Below are 21765 nucleotides of genomic sequence, written 5' to 3'. Positions count from 1 at the left end.
CCTTCACATTGTCCTTCTCTCCCGTTCCCCTCCCCTGCATCGCTGCCTCTGGATTTTCTTCCTTTGAAGTAACTCCAGTGAAGATTTCTATTCAAAATAGAGGAGGGTTTTCAGCAGAGTGGAGGGGTAGGCCCAGCTGAGAGTTGTCTAAACCCTTCTCTTCAGATGTTGCTCCTCATCAAAATGAAAAAGCCTGCCTCTAAAGTAGTTTGCTTGAAAGAAAGAAAGACTCTCTCCCTCTCTGTCTGTCTTTTTTTTGCAAAAGACCCTGCAGCTCCAAAAGCCTGCTGTGTGCCCCCGTCTCAGAGAGGACCAACGCTACAGGCTCGTGGAGGCCCAGCGAGTCCTGTCAGCAGCAGGGCTGCAGCAGCACCACCGGCAATCTGGACACTTGTTTTAGATGGTCTTTGCCTTGCTGTTGTCCCCACAGAGCTGAATGGAGAATCTATATTCTCCTCTCTTTCTGCGTGCTTGTGTCCCCCAGGCCTCGCACCGCCTCGCACTGCACGGGGGCGCCATGTCATGCCGCCCAGATGAAAGCAGAGCACTCTGTTGATGGGCTCGTTCGTCTTCAGCAGCGGGCCTGCAGCCCCGACGCCAAACCCATCCCTCCCTTTATTTAGGAAGAGAGGCGAGCTGACATTATCGGCGGCTGCAGGCACATTTGAAAATAATTGCCTGTATGATTGCTATTTTTCTTACCTCTTTGAGGAGGTGTAGCCTTTGTCTTGGAATCAATGGCTGCTCAATACTGGACAGGGGAAAGGCAGTTTCCTTTCATGTCTCGGTGAAAAGGATGTATTTTTAGCACTATTCATTTTAGCAGTGTGTGCCATGCAGTTTTAATCTATTGGCTCTCCACTGTGTGAAGAATGGAGGAGATTCAGAGGTTCTTCAGAGGCGGGCCACGCCGTTGCAGAGAAAAGAGGCATTGACTTGTCGTCCTATCACTATCCCCTCTCTCTTTGTCTATTATTTATTTGATTCTCCGGCTCTGTTCTATGAAGTGAAAAAACTGAAAAGGCCTCAGTTCTGCTATTTCAGGACGGCCGACTCTGGGGACTAAAGGATGGGAGGTGTGTGTTGTTGCACTTTTGTGTGATCGTGTGCGTCTTTTCATGCAGCCAACTACACACCCTGTGTTTATGTTTATCTATCTGCTTCATATTAAAAAAAGAAAAAAAGAAGAAAAACATCAGTCATTGTGTGCTTTCTCTCCACTTCATGCCCTAGCACACTTAACACAACAACAGATGGCTGTGTGTCATCAGAGCGTTGATTCAAGCCTCATGTTTCGGCGGAAAGATTCACATTGGAAAGCGACGAGGGTCCAAATGGCTGTTTATTCTACCACAAGTCATCCCCTGGGTGTGATGAAGGAAAGTCTATCCTACAGTAGGACACCCAGTCAGTGTGTGCAGGCGCAGCTATGTCCAGAGCGTCACTAAATCACACTAATTGATTAGAGACTCCACAATGCGTGAGGTTAATATAAAGGTTGTTTAATCATCGCCGGATTTAGTTGTACATTTGTGGCCAAGCGTGTGTTTGTGCATGCATCTGGCGATGCATCATTGAGGGGTTTAACTAGTTCATTAAAAAGACATTTGGAGAAATAGCTGCTGAAAATGAGGGATGGGAATATTTATTTTCAGTGGCGAAGCATTTCAAGCAGGCTTTGATCCAGTATCAGAGGATCAAGTATTTTGAAGGTCCATTAAACACCGTTTGCCAGCAGCAGATCTGGCTTCAAATGAAATGCACTGGCTCTACCTGTCTCCACACTTAGTTGTAGCCTAATGGGCGAATTGCATCACTCCCTATACCTTTCTCGTTTGGGCGAAAATTACCTTAAATTATTAGAATTGCGCATTTGTGTGGTTTTTACTCCATGTTTCTGCACAGTCTTTATAAATGAGGAAATTTAGCTGCAAGGACTGACAGACAAGCTAAGAGGAACCTCCCGCTGCTGCTCATTCACTGCAGAATATTTTAAGAAAGCAGACAGGCACGTAGGGAGAAAAAAAGGACAAGAGGGAAGGAGAAGTCTGCCGAAAGAAGAAGGTGGGTTACGAAGAGTGAGTGACAAAGAACAAAAAAAAAAAAAAAAAAAAGATGCTGACATATTGTGAAATTATAGGGAAAGGATGCTATCTGGCAGATGGAAGGTGAAATAAGTGGCAGACAGGAGAAACGATGGGGATAGGTTAATATTGAGAGGGAGGGTGAAGGTGCAAAGGCCGGAAAAAGAAAAAGAGGGTTGACATGCGAAGGTGAACAGACAAAAGGGGTGGACAGCTTGGAGTTTGGATATCATGCATGTGGGATTTAGAGGCAGGAAGGAGCTCTACACGTCATGTTCGCCACGGAGGGGAGCAGCTAATGAGGAGAGGGGTCTGAGATCCTCAACCATGCCTACATTTAGTTCTTTTTGGATGTTTTTAACCTCTCAATGCCTGAATTTATAAAAAAAAAAAAAATCACACTCTCATACCCAGTCAGGGCCAAGTGGGCCCCATATGGTTTAAAAGTGGGGAGAAAATATGGGTCCCAATTAGGGTTTGTCCAGGGTTTCCCACCTCTGTTTGCCAACATTGGCTTAAGTGGACATTCAGTGGGTATACTCACTATGCTAGCCAGCTGCTCGGTGGACAGCTGATTTGCTAGCTCGCTACAGTGAAGCATGCAGTCTTGCTACAGAGAAGCTCGCTAGCATGCTGCAGCGGAGCTTGCCAGCTCAGTACAGCAGAGCTCACTCGCTCAATACAGCGGAGCTTGCTAGCTCAATACAGCAGAGCTCACTCGCTCAATACAGAGGAGCATGCTAGCTTGCTACAGAGGAGCTCGCTAGCTCACTACAGCAGAGCTTGCTAGCTCAAAATAGCAGAGCTTGCTACCTCACTACAGCTGACCTTGCTAGCTTATTACACCGGAGCTTGCTAGCTCAATACAGTGGAGCTCGCTAGCTCAATACAGAGGAGCATGCTAGCTTGCTACAGAGGAGCTCGCTAGCTCACTGCAGCAGAGCTTGCTAGCTCAAAATAGCAGAGCTTGCTACCTCACTACAGCTGACCTTGCTAGCTTATTACACCGGAGCTTGCTAGCTCAATACAATGAGCTCGCTAGCTCAATACAGCGGAGCATGAAAGGTTGCTACACCAGAGCTTGCTAGTTCGCTACACCAGAGCTTGCTACCTCAGTGTATTGTAGCTTGCTACCATGCCACAGATGAGCATGCTAGCATGCTACAGTGGTGCTTACTACCTTGATACAGAAGAGCTCACCAGGGGGCTTAAGTGGAGCTCGCTAGTATGCTACAGCTGAGCTTGCTAGCTTGTACAACGAAGCCCACTAGCTTGCAAGAGTGGAGCTCGCTAGCTTGCAACAGAAGAGCTCACTAGAATGCTATTGTGGAGCTCACTAACTTGCTAGTACAGTGGAGCTTGCTAGCACATTACGCTGTCCACCGGGCAGCTGGCTAGCATTTGGCTAACTTAGGCTTTTTTTCCAGTTTTTTAGGCTATTTTGGAGTTTAGCCGATATTTCAACTACATGCTAGCTGTTTTGGCTAACTTAGGCTTTTTTCCAGTTTTTTAGGCTATTTTGGAGTTTAGCCGATATTTCAACTACATGCTAGCTGTTTTGGCTAACTTAGGCTTTTTTCAGTTTTTTTAGGCTTACTTTGCATTTAACTAGTATTTTAGCTGCTATCAGCTTCAGCGTCTTCGGCTATTAGCTTCAGCGATTATAGCTATCAATTTCAGCATCTTCAGTGGCCAAATTCAGCTTACAGCATTCACACTCGCATTATTCCAGGTAATGCTATACGTATATCTAATTTTTTGTTAGTTTTAAGCTAATGATGGTTAAGATGTGCTTCAAATCCAGTTTGGACATGACCCGATTAGTCAACTAATCTGAAAAAATAATCGGTGATTCCTCAACTATTAAAATAATTGTTTGTGGCAGCCCTACTCTCCTGCACTGAAAGAAGTTGCTAAGCTATAGCAGCATCAGCTGGAGGAAGCAAAGTGAAGTCCAAACCGAACCAAGAGTTTGCTCCTCTTCCTGCCAGAACGGATGCAAAACAATGGCTGGCCTTTTCGCTCTAAATCCGACCCAGCATCCCTGGATGTTGGGCTAATGGGTAACCATGGCTACAGGCCTCAAACATCTCTTCCTTAAGAAACGAGAGGGAGAGGAAGGAAGGAGAAGGGTCTCTGTGTCTGTGCCTGGCTGATCACTGATGCTCCTCGGATCACTTTATCTTTATAAAGCTGTCTATTACGATGCAGGCTCCGGTTCCCCCCTTCCCTCTGCTGCACACAGCTCAGCTGGAGGGGAATAAACTTGGCTGAATCCATGTTGATGGACTCACCATCCCAGGATGGCTCTTTGTTCCAGCACTGTGTGAGACCTGAAATTCCCCCTTCCCGCCGACTGGGAGAGAGATGCTCTCCATTGAGAGGGAGTGACGAATGTCGCGCTGTTGCAATCGGTGGTCTTTGTCTGAGGCGAGGAAGCTTCTTGGGCTGTAGATGCGTCAGGTGCTTGTGAGGTGTTCTGCAAGAGTTTTCAGGGCTGTCCAGAGTTCAGGAGCTCAGCACACGGTGAAAGAGACAGCCCAGCATGCTTGCAATGACATTGTGGAGGTGAAAAACCCCTCAGGTCGCCTCCAGCTGTACTCACCTGGGATCGGATGTGCAGTGTTGGGGGTTTGGAGTGTGTGTGTGTGTGTTGAAGCAGGTGATGGAGTGTGTTCAGGGTTCAAAGAGCAGCCCTCAGAGCGCATCCTGTCTCGTCGCAGCGAATGGGAAGGATTGAAGTGCAGCTGCCACGGCAACCCCTCACCCATCCTGCTCCTCAGTCTCCTCCCTTCCTTGCTTGTCTCTCCCCTCCCCCCCAGGTTCCTCTGCTGGGCTCACAGATGAGTTGTGCTCAGACAGGTGAGATGGCTCATGAATATTTATGCTGTGGGATTTCATTCCTCCTGCCGCTGGCCCCTCCCCCCTCTCCAACGCAATGCTGCGTTTTTGTCCTTCACAGTAAAGAGGCAGCGTCCTCGCTCCTGTCCCTCAGGTTAATCTGCCGTCTCTGTAGCCTGTGTGTGTGCGTGCATGTAGGTGTGCGTGTGTGTTTAACTGGTAAATAGGTTTCCCCCTAGTGAGTGATGAGAAGGCAGACCTGTCACAAGAGGGGCTGCTGAGTGCTCCAAGCAGCCTCTCTATACCTTTCTCTCTCAAAGTGGAAGGAGATTGTTAAGGATTCACACAATAAAAACACTAATTATCTGTTGAAATGATTATTTCTTAATTTGAAAATTTTGTCGACTTCATCTTTCTCAAGTGTGTGGAAGAATCTTAAAAAAATTAGATAAAACTGGTTGAGCCAACTTTGAAAATGCGTGGATACTTTATTGCAGGGGTGTTAAACTCAATCGCACAACGGGCCAAAATCCAAAACATACCTTAAGGTCATGGGCTGAACAGGTTAGATATATATCAAACTCTCTAAAACTACATTTTTAAAACTTTAGAACAGTAACTTTTTAACATAATTATTAACAACATATATAGCATTACCTGTGATAATGCTAATGTGAATGCTGTAAGCTGAATTTGGCTGTTGAAGATGCTCGTGCTGATAGCTGAAGATGCTGAAATTGATAGCTAAAAACTCTGAAGCTGATAGCTGAGAACACTGAAGTTAATGGCTGAAAATGGTAAAGCTGATAGCCAGCTAAAATATTAGCTAAATGCCAAAATAGCATTAAAAAACTGAACAAAAAAAAACTTAGGTTTGCCAAAACAGTTAGCATGTAGCTGAAAAAATAGCTAAACTTGAAAATATCCTAAAAAAAGGATAAAAGCCTAAATTTGCCAAAACAGCTGGTATGCAGTTGAAATATTAGCTTAACTCCAAAAATAGCCTAAAAAATCTTAGTAAATGCCAAAAAAGTCAAAAAAGATTGCTGAAAGCCAATTTTTAAAACTTTAAAATAATAACTTTTTAACATAATTATGATAATAAAAAGGCAGGAACATTATTCCAGAATAAATCAACTTAAACCTCAAATAACTTTCAATATTTTACTCTCCATAAAAATATTTTTGTCAAAATTATACAAGTAAGAAATGAGATCGGGCCATTAATAACAATAAAATAAAATGAGCTGGAGACCCGGATATAATTACCTCGAGGGCCGGATCTGGCCCCTGGGCCTTGACTTTGACACATGTGCCTTATAGGATATGGAGACCAAAATAACTATAAATAGAAATAAATAAAAATTACTAAAAGTTACAAATATGATGCTAATAATTTATAAAAATTCCGCAGAACACACAAATGCCAATCATCTTTTTATCTGTTTAAAGACCTTCCCAGTAGATTTTTTATTTAAATTATCTTGTTTTAGCCAAAATCAAACAATCTGTCGTTTTCCAGGACATAGTTTCTGTAGTTCATTAGAAATTCATCTCTGAGCTGTGGGTGGGACTGTTAGCAGAAAGTAAGCCTACACTTATTTCCCATCATACTTTTTTTACACCCTTTCCTGCTAGTTTACACACCTCACAACCCCAGGCTAACATTAGCAATGCACCAAAAATGGTGAGTAATATTGGAGCTATAATGTCGTACCGTTGTGAGCCAAATGTCAGCTCAGACGAGGAAAATAAAGATGTAAATCCATCTATTTGTCTGCAATTGGATGGAGCGGAATAGAGCAGAGAGCTTGTATCCCGCTGGCTGTAGTTTGGACATAAAATTTTTTCGTCTCCTCTTGATTCACCACAATTTGAATAAAGAAATATTCAGAAATGCAATTTCAACTTGAATTTTGTTTATACAGTTGCAGGAGAAAATATGTGAACCCTTTGGAATTACTTGGTTTTATGCATAAACTGGACACACGGTTGTATTCATTAAAACATGACAACAATATTTGGTGTAATTTAAGCAGGCGGTGTTTTTCTCTATTGTTGTGATTTAGATTGAGGGAAAAAAAACACATCATGTGTCTCTTGCAACTGTAAATACCCTTTATTGTGGTAAAAACATTTAAGAACATCTTAAAAACTCAATTTTCGTTGGAGTGCGTCTACAAGTAAAGAGAAGGGGAATGTTTACAACGAAAGAAAATTTACATCAAACAACCTTGTGTAAGGAAAACACAAAAAAATGAGTGAAAATGTAACACAATTAAAACATTTTAAAAAAGCAAACAGAACATCTAGGAAGCCTAATGGGTCAAAGTATGGGCTATCGGGCCTTCGGGATAGTCTTTTTTCTTATGTTGGATGTTTAATATGTAATAAAATATAGTAAGATTAGGAGATTAACACGATTTTTCTTCTAGCCACTCCTTTTCAAGCACTTTTTGTTTAGCATGTTTATTTAACTATTTTATTTTGTTTAAGATAAAACAAAATCAAATTAAATCAAAATCTGTAGATAAGGAGAAAAAATTGTGCTAGAAAAGCTTGGTCATGTTTTAGTGTAAGAAGGAGAAACAACTTTTGAGGGACAGAAGAAAAAAGTAAGTTAGTGTACTCCTTTCATGTATAAGCTGTAGCTAAGCTGCATTGCATACATTACTGAAACACATCTACATGCTGACAACCATAGTAAACAGGAATATGATCTGCTCTTAATTAGCATACCTGTTAAAATATTTGTTAGTATTGCCAAGAGATCACAGCTGTTTTTTTTTTTTTTTTTGCTTGTTTTAGCTTTTGCTGCGCTAGCTCAGGGATTTCTAGTAAACTCTCTCTCGGAGGACCTTCAGACGCGTGCACGTTTTGCTCTTTATGAATTGCTGGGTCAGTTTTGCAGATCTGATGCGTGTTGCAGTCTTTTTGTGCGCCTGGATGCTGCAGAGACGGAGCTACAAACCTGGTTCCTACTGTGACAATCTAATGCAGACCTGGACACAACCAAAGCCTTTCTAGCCTAATTAGCTGACCTGGTTCCTAAACTGGCTTTAAAACGGGAATTTCTCATTAAACAGAGGAGTGGAAGCAGGAAAACTTTTCCAAAAACAAGGCAACTCTTTACCACTCTTTGGACCGTCGTCATTCATCCCCCTTCATGCCAAATCTATCTGTTCTGGCTGAAGTAAACATTAAGGTCATCAGTCTGCAGGCTGCGTGGAGGTGGTTGCCTCCATTTGTCCACGTCCAGTCAGCTGCAGAAGAGCTGTGATGGAATCCTGACAGATTGTCTGTGTTTTGGAGCGTGTTGTTTTCCTTTGCCCATCCATTTCTCTCCTTCTAGCCACGTTTGCCATGCATCATCACTCTTTCCCCTCCTTGCTTCTGCCTCCGCCTTCCCTGCCTCATCATTTCTCACAGGTACGGAGGCAATGGACAGACGCCCCACTCACTACCTGTGAGGAGAAACTGTGAAAACACAGCTTTTGCTATTAGAGAGCACTGAAAGATGATTTGTACCATCACAGACGAATGAATCTTCTTCTTCTCTTGTGTCGCCTCCCACCCGCCCTCCTCCCCGTGTCACTGTGTGACAGCCAAACTTGTCTAATCAGCAGTTTTGACCAAAATAATTGGCGGTGGCCTTGCTGCTAGCGAGCGTTGTGCTGTGTACAGATAGGGAGAAAAGGAGCACTTAATATTCAATGCAGCTCATGCCTCTCCTGTTCTCTGTGATATCTGACCTCTTTTGTCTCCTGCACGGCTTGACGTTGATTTTGGAGGGCATTGTTAGCCGGAGCGCCGCGATTGGAAGAGGTTGTAAGTGAGGAAGGGGGGCCATGGTTGGTTGGGGTAAAGTAAAGCTGATTTGCATAAAGGCTTAGCCCAGATTTGGAGCCACTCAGCGAGATCTGAGACGAAGGGCCCGAGGGCTGCGAGGTAATCATCCATGGCCTGTCACTGTGCTGTCATCCCTCTGTGTGTCTGTGCATCTGTCTGTATCTGTGCGTCTCTGAGCAGGAGATAGAGAGCACTGTGTCGGCACTTCTTAGTGTTTGTATTCCTGCACATGTTGTGTGGATTTGGCGAGCGTCTTCAGCTTACACTTACAGTTTTTTTTTTGTTTTCAGGGAAGCATATCCGTGCCAAACGGATGGTGGAGGCAGCCAATCCTGCAGAGTATGAATACGCAGAGGGCAGCATTCCGATGGAGTGGGATGGTAAGTTTGGACCGCAGCATCACTGCTACATATTTTAACCATCACTAACATGGATAAATGACAGAATGGTTGCATCTTTTGGAGCTTTAGCTAATCTGTTGCTGTAGTTTTTTTTTTTTTTTTTGTCTTAGATAAGATTGGATTTTATCAAATATGCCTTTTGATGGCACCATGAAATGTTTCCCATTTTGTAGAACTGGATGCAAACTGTTTCCGGCTTGATCCACCTTAAAGCCCTCATCCTGCTACGCCCCATCCCTCATGCATTTTCATCAGGATGCAAATAGGAAAGAGATAAAAGAGGCCCAGAATCCCTGCGCTAGCTGGAGTTACAAAATCTTTCTCCGCCTTTCTTCCGCGCCGCCTTCAACCTGCTCCGCTGCGCTGCCAGCTCAGCCGAAGTTTCTTAAAGACAAAAAAAAAAAAAAAAGAAAAAAAGATGACAGACAGATCCGATTCTACTCGGGAGGAAAATGAGGGACAGAAGTATTGATGGGGAATGACAGAGCACACACTTTCAAACGTAAAGATCAATGAAGATTTTCTCTCCGTCTTCTGAGACGTAGCGGTGAGAGACCCAGCTCTGCTCAGACCAAAGCAATCTTAATGTTTTGAGTTTACCGCATGTATGTGTGTCTCCTTATGTCGCACAAACGCAGTCTCTACTGAGCCAGCTTCCTCAGTAGTTCCTCTGCTGTCCTGAAACACGCCGTAAACATGACTGCAGGAGTTGTTTTTGCTGCGTGTAATTGTGTGGGTGTCCTCACTTCCTTTATTTTTTTCTTCTCTTGCAGCTTGGATGCGAGGCAGACGGAAAGATCCCCCTTCTATCGAAGTACGTCCAACCCCCCCCCCCTTGTTCCCTCCCAGCCTCCCCACTGTGCTGATGGCTGGACTCCGGGGGGCTAGTTAAGGAAGCAAAGATGCAGAGGAAAAATCTTTGATTTGTTTCATCTTACAGTTTCAACTTCAATCCAGGAATTTAGGGGGACAGGTGTTAAGATAAACAGCAGATGAAGCTGAGACAGACGCCATGTCCTAGTTTACTTTCTTTTTTTCCCCACACAGAAGCTTGCATTTTGGTTTTTGGTGGTTTATTTCTGGCACTCTCCAGGATGGGAGCGACGAAGGAGCGCGTTTTCCTCCTCGCCTGCCTCTCTCTGGGTTTATTGCTCTTTAAGTTTGAGAATGCTAGAAATTTCTTGGCTGGCAAAGCGCGGGTCCATAGGAAATCCCTTGGAAGGCCAGTGCCCGGGCTCTCTTACTGTTTCTCTGTCCGCAGTCCCTGCCAGTTGCCAATGCCACCCCCCTGTCTCCGCTGCCAGAACATTCTCTTCCAATTTTCTGCCTCACGACTGCCCCGTAGCTGCCTCTGACAGCTGGACAGCGCTGATGTGGCCAAGACTTCACTCCCAGCACATTACCCTACCCCTTGTCACGCTCCCTCTCTTCATGGTCCAAACCAACATAAATTGATTGGATTAAATCCTGTCATTAACAGGCTGGAAAAGCAGCTCAGTATGTTTGTCTCCCTCCCCAAAGCAGGCCTTTTTGGCCACGGCTCTCCCCTCTCTTTTCCAGTCCTTTAATTTTGCCAGGACACAAAAGCAGAATGCCCAGTCCTCCCTTCCTCTTTGGCTGGGTGTGCCTAACATCACTGGACACAAGCAGCAGCTCAAGAGGGTTGCCTGTCTACACCATACAGGGAAATGTTAATACATTCTTTTTTTAACTCCTATCATTATCTCACTGATCTTTTTAAATCTATGACATTCCTTCACTCTACATTTATTAAGACATTATATCGCAGATAAATAGTACATGGAGGTTTTTCTTCATCATGAGTGCCCAACTTTAACAGAAAAGCATATTAGTTCCTAGAAACTCACGAGTGCATCCTTATCTCTCATCTGCTTTGCAGGCATTCCAACCAAAACAAAGAAGAAAATGTCCACTTTTCTGTAGGAGACATGCTGTGTTCTGAACACATCTTTATATCTTACATACACAGACATATGTAGAGTTGATCCATAAGGAGAAGATGATATGATTTAAAATGTCAGAGGATTTTCCCCTACATCTCCTGTTTTCCTTTTTTTTTTTACAACAAATAAACAGTTCAGGACTTTTTCCTCCCTTAATAGAACCCTATAAAACTGAAATGAGAAGAAACCAATCAAATTGAAGCTTCTATATAACATCTGCCACAATTTATAATACAACAATGACAAAGTCAAAAAGTATTTTCATTATCCGGAAAGATATGTATTTGGCACTAGAACAGCACCACATCTACACTGAAACACGGAGGCGGCAGCATCATGCTTTGTGGCTAGACCGAGAGAAATGGCAATACCTGGCACAAAACATCTCTATTTCTTCTTTAAGGAACAAAGATGAAGAGAAAATGTCTTTACATAAACACACATTGCCAAAAATGATTGGCAGTGTTTACACAAAAAAAGCTGAGTGTAAAATGGAAAAGGTTATTTAACAAAGTGTTAGTTTGAGGGTGGATAAACTCAAGCAACTATGTTATTTTCTTTACTTGTTTTACTTTAACAACCTCAATTTCCCTTTTAACTAATTAGTACAAGTTGGATGTCAAAGCTGGAAGAACATCTTAACTTATTTCATCAAGTTGTATTTTTCCATTGCAAAACCTGCAATTTTAGAAAGGCTGTGTACACGTTTCCTATCATTTGCAGCTGTAACAACCAGAAAAAGTGAGTGCTAATGGAACCAAATGGCTGTACATCAATGTGGATATTGACTTCCACCTCCATTTAACAGCCTGTCCTATTCCTTTATTAATTTTTTAATTGTTATTGACAGTCATAAGGCGGGATTTGTTTCAGTAGTATAGATAAATGTGTACGTTAAGACTGAGAGTAACAATTAAGGTCACTTTTATGTGAATTTGTATCCATATTTTTTATGTACGTGAGGACTTTCGTTTGGGGGAACTGTCACAGACTGTCACCACGTCACATCAAACTTGTAGCAAATACTGCAAGCTTGCTGACTCATGACATATATCTGGTGCCAGGTCACAAGATCATGTTATTTATACAACTGTCTAGGATTCCCACATGTAGATCCGAATCACTGACAAGCGCATATCATCAGTTACTATACTTTGTTGATGGCATTCTTAAATATCTATGAGGAACTGGAAAACCTGATTATTTCTTTCTTTTTTGTTTTGTTTTACGCAGGAAATACTGACAAACCAATCTGAAAGGGAGCAAATCAAGCTGAAGGCCAAAGAGGTGGAGGAGAAAGAATTGGCCCTGCAAGCTAAAGAGTATGAGGAAGGTCTGGTGGCTCCAGCACAAACTGTGGCAAAAGGGCACGCAGCTGCCGCTAACTTTGGCAGGGAGGAGATCAGCGAGGAGCCAGTCAGCACAGCAAACACATTCCAGCCTGGTTCATGGATGCCCACTTCCAAAAAATAGACTGAGACATCCGCATAAAGTGGAACTGCAGCCCCCTGAAGATCAATGCATGACTGGAACAAGTGTGTTAGCCAGCTTTTCAAAGCTAAGAGTATTTAGTGGGGACTTTACTAAAGGAAATGTTGTTTAAAATCAATAATCCTGTAAATTCAAAAGGACTGGTAAAGCTGTCTTATTTTGTTTCCAATCAGGAAGTGTTTATTTCTAAGTATTTTATGAAAGGATTTGCTGTTTTCTTTTACTCTAAAAACTCCAGCTGAAATGTTATCATCCCTCCTTCTTAGAACTTCATTTAGGTTTTATTTAAGAGAAAAATGAGAATCAAACATGATGAATGTTTTTTGTCAAACATACTGTACATAAATAAAATTAAATGTTTTTAAGGTGCATTTAAATACTGTATATACTCTATTTTATATATAACAAATTTTAAAACAAGTTTGAAAATCAAGAATGAAAACATTGAAGATTTCCATATGCAAATATAAGAACGGGGAAGATATTTTACAACCAATAGCAAAGGAAAAAAGCATCTAATCTTTCATGAACAAAGAAATATTTGACTTAAGTATAAGCAAATTTATGTCAAAGATAAAAGAAAAAGTACATTTGAAAGATGGATATTAAAAGGGTCAAACCTTTTTTTTTTCCTCAAAATCTAATATTGCATAGGTTTCAAAAGTTCAAGAATTTCTTTTTTAAATGCAAAAATGCTATGAACACTGGCATATTTGTCACATCAAAAGATGTTATTTTTTTATTTAAATAAAGTCTGTTTTTGCCACTAGCCATAACTTTATTGTACATCGTTGAAATGAAATGAGTTTTACATTTCTGTCTAAATAATAATCCAATTTTTAATAGAGGTTGAGGTTATTGTTTAACTTATTTAAAAGGAGTAAATTATACTCATGGTTATCACAATGTTCTGAGCACCCACCAACAAAAAATAATTTCTATATAAAGCCTCAAAAATTATTGAATTCTTCAGTTGGGTGAAACTATTGAAAGAGCAAAAAAATGTCAAAATCTTCTTGTGGATATAGAAATAATTTGAGGAAATTATGTGGAGCTGCAGCACAAAACAATTCCAACTTCATCCCCAGTCTTCCCCCCATGCCGAATGCCAACCAGAACACAACTAACTCGAGAGGGGATACTAAGAGAAAAGGAATTCGGTAAATACTTACCTAGCATTTAAAAAATATTTACTAGTAAACTAAAAAGGAATATCAGTTTGGGTGCAAGAATGTTCATTCTACATTTCATATTTGTCTACAAGTTCAAATCGTCTTCTGCTGAAAACATTATTGTCCAGTTATATAAAAAATGAATGACTTCAACTCAAATTTAGCTATTTATTTATCTGTGTATGCATCCATGGCAACAAGTTAGTCTCGACAACATTTTGAACAAATAAATGTGATTTGTGTGTATGTTAAAGTTTAGTACTTTGTGCAACTTTAAAGTTTTTTTGAAATGCGTTCTCTTTGAAAACGAAGGCTTCATTTAAGGAGTAAACAACCTTCTGATTAAACATCTTTTGAATGTTTACAAAATCAAAAACACTAATTTTCTTTAAAAGTTGACATTTTTATCCATAAAAGATTTTATTGACAAAAAGTTAATACTTTGGGATGCTCGCAAGATCAGAAGACGATTAAATGGTCAAGTCAAATTAGTCAAACCGAGGTGTCAACAATGGAATGCAAGGTGTTATAACAGCTGCACGGCTACAGGTGTTGATATAAAAACATCACTTGGACAACCGCTGAGCTCTTGCTGGCCAGAGTCTCAGTGGAACAAGCCTTCCGTAGGCGATAGTGTCCATCTCAGCACTGTCAAAGGTCTGTAGGGCCAACGCCACGCCTCCTATGCGTGAGGCATAGTAGCCCTGAGTTGACATTACAGCTCAAACGAGGAAGGACGCCACGTCATTTGGAAGAAAGAAGGCAGTGGTTTAAGATGGTTTCATATCCCTTTTATGTGCCCTCGTTCTCTTAGGGTGACGCTCAGTCCTTCTTGGTCCTCTTGGCTCTGGCTATGTTTTCCTGACGCTTCTGCTTCTTCTTCTGCTCTCGGTCACGTGCCTCGATCATTTTGGCCAGTTTCCAGGACAGCAACGCGCTGGCGATGAAGAAAGGTGTTAGAGCCAGTATGACAGAGGTGAGGAAACCGTAGGGGTCTTTGGCAGCCCACTCCACTATGTACTCTGCCCATGCTCGAACATCAATCATCCTGGTCTGGAGCAAGCAAGTTTAAGCAAACCTGAGGAAAAGCATCAAGAAAAGTATTTACAAACAAGAACTAGATCACCTTTAAATCTTCCGCACTTAATGTAGACTTGATGTTTGATTGTGCACGTAATATAAGGAACTAAACACTGAGTTTCCAAAAAATAATCTTAAGTAAAGATGGGTGAAATATGTTTAACATAGTAATATATTCTTACAGTAACAGAAATGCTGTTTCAAGTTTACTTTTTAAAAGATCAAATTAAGTACTTTAATTGACATCTACAAAGGAAAGAACAGTGATTTTTTTTTACCCAGTTTTTAGGGTGACATAAGAATACAAAAAAAAGCATCACACAGTTTGTAAAAGTAAGTATTTAAAAAGGGGAAACTACGAATTATTGTTTAATTTATACAGTGAACATGTTAAGAAACCCTAAAACATTTGCTTAAAAATCATCAATCAAATAAAATCTTCTGTGAGTAATTAGTTATTGTTTAGTTCTTTCAGCAGTAGAAATTCACCAGATGAACCATGGATGGTTTGTGAGATATAAACAGGTATATTAATGTATATTCTCGTGTACAACTATTGTGTAAAAACTAAAGGCTAAGCCACATTGTTTAATGATAAGCACCACCCAACAAAACGCTTTAAAAAAACTGTGTACGCTGTTAATAATTAGCCACTACATTGGTTCCCTGCGTTTAGCACTGTGCTAACGTCCAGAACAAGCTAGCACAACAAGCTAGCATTAGCCCCCCCAGCGTTTCTACAAGTAAAGTTTCTAAGCTGGCGCAGTTGTAAACTATTTACATTGTTAAAACCATTAATCAAGAGAATGCAAACGAAAAAAGCAACAAATTGAGTGCATCTATGGGGAAAGTTCAGTCTTCGACATGGATGAACGACTTAGCTAACTAGCTAACAATCTAGCGGCCTGACTTTCAAAAACCAAAACCGTCAACCTCAGGCTTTTTTGTGCAATAGTTTTATATCTGAAAAGATAAAGAAGTCTAATAAAGATTATAGATTTGCTCTGTGCTGTTCAAAATTATAAGAAAAAATAATGATAAACTCACTAGATTGTAGAAATGGTTTTAGGCTCCCGTCAATCCACAGGACTCTCACCGACGTCTTCCGGGAAGTAAATCCCTCCCAACCGAAGAGGCATTCACGGAACCCGAGAAAACTCAGAATACTCGCAACTCTTTTCTCAAATGTGATTTACCACGTAAATGAATGAAACTGATCTTGCATTCAGAATTTAAAGATATAGCTGTATTTTTCTTGTAAACAGACAACTATTCGTTTATATTTTGTATTAAAATTTCAAAAAATCTAGTGAAACAGTGAAATTGCATTTTTACTCTCCGTTTTGAATGCTGCATCATTTTTTACCTCTTGTAATTGTGTAAGAAAATGTAAAACATTTATTTTTCAGAAAATACGAAGTCAAATCCCTTAATTTTTTAAAATTAAGACACATATTCATGTTAGATTGTCTTGATTTAACCTATTTAGTTCCATATAAGCTGCAATAATCTAATTATCTTATAAAATTAAATGTAAAATATACTGTTATCAAGATGAATATGCTTATATGCTTAACACGGTAAATTTATATATTGTTCTTTTTTTTGTTTGTTTGTTTTTTTTATAATGAAAATACCGGTATTAGAACAGACTTGTAACACAAAAAACATACAGACACAGCAAAAAGTTCTCAAGCGAAAATGTAAGGCTTTTTTTCTTTTTACTGTACATTAGATGGTTGACTTAGATCTTCCATTAATGTATGGAATTACCCTCTCAAAAATAAAATAAAAGCAGCATCTGAGATAGAAAAAACAAAGGCTCCCCTGGCCCTCTGAGAAAAATGACTAACATAACAAAGAAGGACCTGCTGGCTTTGTGAACTTCCTATGGGGAAGTATTGAAACCAAATCAGGTTAGGCCACATCTGCTCTGTCTATACTGCATGGATCACTTTCAGAGCAGTTCAAAGGCCAGCCTTTTAGACTTTCTCACATAGGAGGGAGAGGGGCAGCTGTGAACACATGCAGTGGACAGATGCATTGTAAACACCCATTCTGGTTAACCAGCAATTTTTGTTGACAATTAAGGAAATCAACCCCAGACTGCTGGTTCCCCCCACATAAACATTAGCTTGTGCTATGGCAAAGCAAAGAAGGCAGTATAGGGATGTAGGAATTTCACCACACCCAAACCCCTGATGAGTATTTTTCTCCTATAGATGTGAGGCCCACATTTCTCTGACACAACAAAGGATGGACATTGTCCACAAGAAAGAAGAAAGAAAAACACAAAAGTTTATGTTGACAAGCTCAACTGGTTTGAGTACTAAAGTTATTGCAAAAGAAAAGAAAGAAATTGGTCCAAACAAATATAAGCTAAAGTTCATAATCAGTTCATTATTTGTAACAGAAATGAATCCAAAAAGCTAAAAGTTGTTCTGTAATTGCAGAGTAATAATCTAAACAGATGAAGCAGTAAATTGAAATAAAAGTGTGTTAAGACATGTTTTTATTGTTCAAATCCATAGAAAATCATGTAATAAATCACTTATAAACTAACTTTTAAATAAAAATGCTATTATAATTACCCATTTACTAACTAATTTCTCCCTAATTAGCAAACCTAAAAAACAATACCACATTTAAATACTCAAATATCTTTAGGGAAGCAACATTAAGCAACCCTTCATAAATGTGAGTCTAGATTTATATCCCAGAATTACAGAGCAATCCACAGTAGAATCCAGTGTTAGCTGTCAGTGCTAATATTACAACAGCTGCACTGAGTTACATGAAATTGCTGTGCAATATATAAAATTAAAAGATTTTGCAGCTTACAGCCCTTTAAGCTGCACTAAACAGTTAGTATGGGGTTTTGTTTCTGTACAGAATAAAAGGCAAAGTCAAATTCAAAAATCTGTTTATAGACCCACTCCGAAAAAAAAGGGATGTTTTAACATATTCTAGAAGCATTTTATTATGGAGAAAGGCATATATTAAGAAAATTAACCTAAAAATTGCATTTTTGTGTATTTTTTTTTTTTTAAATCATTGGGAATCAGGAACAGATAGCACCGTACAACTCATTACACTGCACTGTACCGGACTGTACTGCTCAGTGGAAATGAGGCTTAAGCTCGTGGGAGAGCATGTAAACAAATGGATGTCGGGAAGGTTGGGTAGGCTTACTTTGTGCCACCAGTTGAGCATATAACTAAAAAGCAAATTTCTATTGAACTGCTGCTACCACTCTAAAGAAATTATGTCCTCAAAAGAATACCTGTTTTTTTTTTTTTTGGCAAAAAATGCTATATTCATAATTATAAGACAAATGGGAACACAATGATGGAGTTTATTATGTTGACTTAAAAGAAAAGAAAAATAATATTTAAATCTCCAGTTAAAAAACATTGTTATTTGATCTGAAGTTAAGTTTTATATATGTTTTTCCTTCTTTTTTTCAGGAAAATATACCTTTGAAAATCCGATATGTGGAATATTTCTATGGAGTTAAATTGTGGACAATATTATTTGAAATCAAAATAAAACATTTTGAAAAAAATATTGGTATTTGGCCAAAAAAATGTAAAATGTCCAAACATTTTCCTATTTTAAAATAAGCATAATTATTTCCAGCTTCAAATGTTCTGTTTTTTATGTTTCAAAACTCACAATTTCAATTTCAAAACAGTTTTTTCTGTTTCAAATCTTTTTTTCACTTTCAAGTCTTTTTTTTTTTTTTAATCTGAGGATTTCAGTTTCAAAACTTTTGGCCCTGTAGTGGCACGTTGGGGCGGGGCTAACACAAAGGACCAATCAAAATCAAAGAGGGTGGTAACTTCATTCATGGTGTATTCATTGACTCTGAGAACTGTGATAATTACGGTCAGAAAATGGCTGTATTGTCTGTACTATCATAGTCTGAAGTTGTCTCAAGATGGGTGTAAAAAGCAGAGTTTTATCTCGTCCAAAACGCTGTTCTAGCCCGTTCAAAGCACCATGAAGTTTTGAAATTGAAATTTTGAAACCTAAAAACAGAACATTTGAAGCTGAAAATAATGTATTTAGAATAGCACAAAGTTTGGGAGATTTTACATGTTTTTGGCCAAACAAATATTTTTTTTCAAAATGTTCTATTTGGGTTTTAAATATTTATGGCCCCAATTTATCTCCATAAACTTCACAAAGGACACACAGAAGAGAAATTTTATTTTTTTTTATAGTGTTTGAGTAAACAAAAGGAATGCTGGATTTGGCAATAGTGAGCTGAACAGCTTAACCAAAATGACTGATGTGACTTTGGAAGACAGGCATGCCCTGCTGCATATCTTCTTTCTCCTCCCACGGCCTTTCCCTTCCTGACAGCTAAAACTTCTTTCAGACCTAAGCTTAAAAAACAACTATGATGTTGTTATTGAAGAAGCTGGAGCCTGGGGTGGTAGCTTAGGCTCCAAAGAAAAAAAAAGGGTTTTCTTGCCCCCCTTACCCCTGTGGGAAACTACAAGGCCGCCCCTGGATTAAGTCCCCGCCTTTAAACTCAAATAAGAAGGGAACTTCAAAGGCTGTCGGCCGCCGGGGCTCCGCCCTCCTGCTCCCGAACGGCTTCACAAAGGATTTGCCGACGTTCGGGAATTCCGCCTCCAGTTCCTTTTATAGCGCCACTCGTGCGCTGGCTGCGTTCCAGGAGCCCGCCCATCCTCGTTACTTTGACAACACAAAGGACTTCACGGAACTCGCAGGCGCCGCCCACATTCCCAAATAAGGAAAGTCCGTCCATGTACGGCAAACAATCGGTGCGAGATTGCCCTTTTCTCTTCCTTATCCCGTTTATATGATCGGAGAGGAGCTGCGCTTCAGGTTGGAAGCGGTGCGAACATGGATGAGCGAGTCCAGCAGCCCCCGGCCAAGCGGCTCTGCTGGCGGCCCGGCTACAACTCGGCATGCAGGCAGGGGCAGCGGGCTGGAGGAGTCCTGTGCGGCGGTGCGGGCTCCGCTCCGGGAGGCTCTGGGAACGGAAAAACGCACAACCCCGAGTCGCTGCTCGACATCGCGGCACGTCGAGTCGCGGAGAAGTGGCCGTTTCAGAGGGTGGAGGAGCGCTTCGAGAGGATCCCGGAGCCCGTCCAGCGCAGGATCGTATACTGGTCATTTCCCAGAAGCGAAAAGGAGATCTGTATGTATTCTTCTTTCAACGCCGGAGGAGAGGAAAGTGGAACTAGCGGGGACAATAATGATGAGACCCAGCTGCCTTTCCTACGGGGTGTCACTCTGCTGGAGAGTGGCTGGGTGGACAACGTCTTACAAGTCGGTGAGTGGACTGGAAAAAACAGCCTACAGTAAACAAAAACATACCACTTTGGCTGTTTGCATTCCTGCTCGGATGGAAATCAATGCAGAGTTGTGTGAGAACAGCCTATTTTCAGATAAGCCCGTAATAGTAGCTCACTTCTTCTTGTTTTTGCCCACTGAGCTGTGCGCACTGAATGGCCCAAAGCAATTGGAAAGCTTAGCACTTTGTTCCTATTTTTGTGTCTTTCCAGCTCTTCATGCCCCCACCACTGGGTACGCAGACAAAAGCCCCCTATATCTTTTCACCGCTGGCTAAATAGACGATATTTAGAAAGGGTGGGAGGGACGGTGATTTAAAGCCACAGTGCTTCTATTTTGTTTGCCAAACACCTTTGTGAGAGAGCTTTCTGCAGTAGTGCCCAGGCTGCATGACAAAATATATATGTATTGTCTCACTTGCATCATTTGTATATACAAAACAAACAAAAAATGTGCCTCTGCAACCCCCTGCTTTTGCCAGAGCTCCAATATTTCACTGCTTTCGTCAGTGCAATAGACTCAGCTGTCAATCCGACTCCCCACCCTTGGAAAGGGTTCAGGATTCTAATCCCATTACCCTCCCCAGTCCATCTGAATCTTAATGCATTCCGCAAACAAGATTTTATGCATGATCTTCCTCCACCCTCCCTCCTTCCTTCCTTGCTTGCTTCACCCTCTCCATCCCTCTTCCTCCCTCACTTCTTGGCTTACTATCTTCCTATCCCCCCCCAAAAGAATCTGTGTGGAGATGGCTTCAGCTCTTGTGGGCTCAGAGAATGTGCAGTGCACAATAGTAGCCATGGAGCAGGCAAGACAGGCAGGGAGCTCTCCCCTCCCTCTCTGGCCTGTTTACCGGATTCTCCAGCATTAGGCTCATTTATGTGCCTCACTCTTTTTTTTTTGGGAGGGGGGTTGTAAAGCTAAGCACACAGCCTGAGGTGATGGGGGGGAAAAATGGTGTCTCAGTGTCCGTGACCAGATTTGTGTGCTCAAAAAGCAACAAAATGGTTAACGGTGTCACTTTCCGTGTCTATTTGAGGCTTTGTGTGTGTGGAAAAGTATGTGTGTCAGTGTGTGCATGGGGAGGTTTGATAACAGAGGGGGATTGTGCATGCTTCTGGATGTGTCTTCGTCTGCATGGGCTGTCAGTCTCATCCTGCATGCTCACAGAGAGTGGAGAATGACAAGCGAATACATAGCAGGGGGAGGGCATGTTATGCTGATTGCAATTTTCACTTTTTTTTCTTTCTTTCTGTGCTGGGGAAGATAAAGCCAAGGAAAGCAAATGATAAATAAAAGATGCAATCTACTCCAGGGGACAGGCGGCCCACTGGAGGATGAGTGCTTAAAAGCAGGGCAGCTTGGGAGGGGGGCTGTCAACCACATCACACTCCACATGTATTGGCCCATATCGTTGGTCTGGCCTGGAAAAAAAAAAGTGCAGGGTGATTGTCAGAGTGTGTATGTGTGCACGTGAACGTGCATGCGTGGCTTTGTGTGCTGCAGTCCATGTGCTTGTGCTGTCAGCAGGATGGGATTCAGTGTTGATGAT

The 21765-nt window shown here is 41.1% G+C and overlaps 3 protein-coding genes across 3 annotated transcripts in view; 2 read left to right on the top strand and 1 right to left on the bottom strand.

Annotated features, from left to right (window-relative positions):
* Window positions 1–13819, top strand: part of ndufaf2 (NADH:ubiquinone oxidoreductase complex assembly factor 2) — a 15642-nt gene extending 1823 nt beyond the window's left edge. Inside the window, exons 2-4 of the mRNA XM_024275491.2 lie at window positions 9065–9154; window positions 9949–9989; window positions 12373–13819. Coding sequence (XP_024131259.1) covers window positions 9065–9154; window positions 9949–9989; window positions 12373–12612 — 371 coding nt within the window. The 3' untranslated portion in view covers window positions 12613–13819. The remainder of the gene's footprint in view (window positions 1–9064; window positions 9155–9948; window positions 9990–12372) is intronic.
* Window positions 13820–13956: 137 nt separating this feature from the next.
* On the bottom strand, window positions 13957–16084 carry smim15 (small integral membrane protein 15). The gene is made up of 2 exons (XM_024275492.1): window positions 15930–16084; window positions 13957–14880 (listed from the first exon to the last, which is right to left on the bottom strand). The coding sequence occupies exon 2, from the start codon at window positions 14847–14849 to the stop codon at window positions 14625–14627; it is 225 nt and encodes a 74-aa protein (XP_024131260.1). The 5' UTR covers window positions 14850–14880; window positions 15930–16084; the 3' UTR covers window positions 13957–14624.
* Window positions 16085–18837: 2753 nt separating this feature from the next.
* Window positions 18838–21765, top strand: part of LOC112148535 (zinc finger SWIM domain-containing protein 6) — a 45293-nt gene continuing 42365 nt past the window's right edge. The window contains exon 1 of the mRNA XM_024275724.2: window positions 18838–20193. Coding sequence (XP_024131492.1) covers window positions 19761–20193 — 433 coding nt within the window. The 5' untranslated portion in view covers window positions 18838–19760. The remainder of the gene's footprint in view (window positions 20194–21765) is intronic.

This window comes from Oryzias melastigma, linkage group LG9, assembly GCF_002922805.2.
Source record: "Oryzias melastigma strain HK-1 linkage group LG9, ASM292280v2, whole genome shotgun sequence".
Taxonomy (NCBI): Eukaryota; Metazoa; Chordata; class Actinopteri; order Beloniformes; family Adrianichthyidae; genus Oryzias; species Oryzias melastigma.
The sequence above is the reverse complement of the archived record's forward strand: the minus strand, read 5'-3'. Positions and strand labels throughout refer to the sequence as shown.

What these genes read in the sequence shown, in the direction of transcription:
- smim15 (XM_024275492.1), bottom strand. Translation starts at nt 14,849, where the DNA reads ATGATTGATGTTCGAGCATGGGCAGAGTACATAGTGGAGTGGGCTGCC.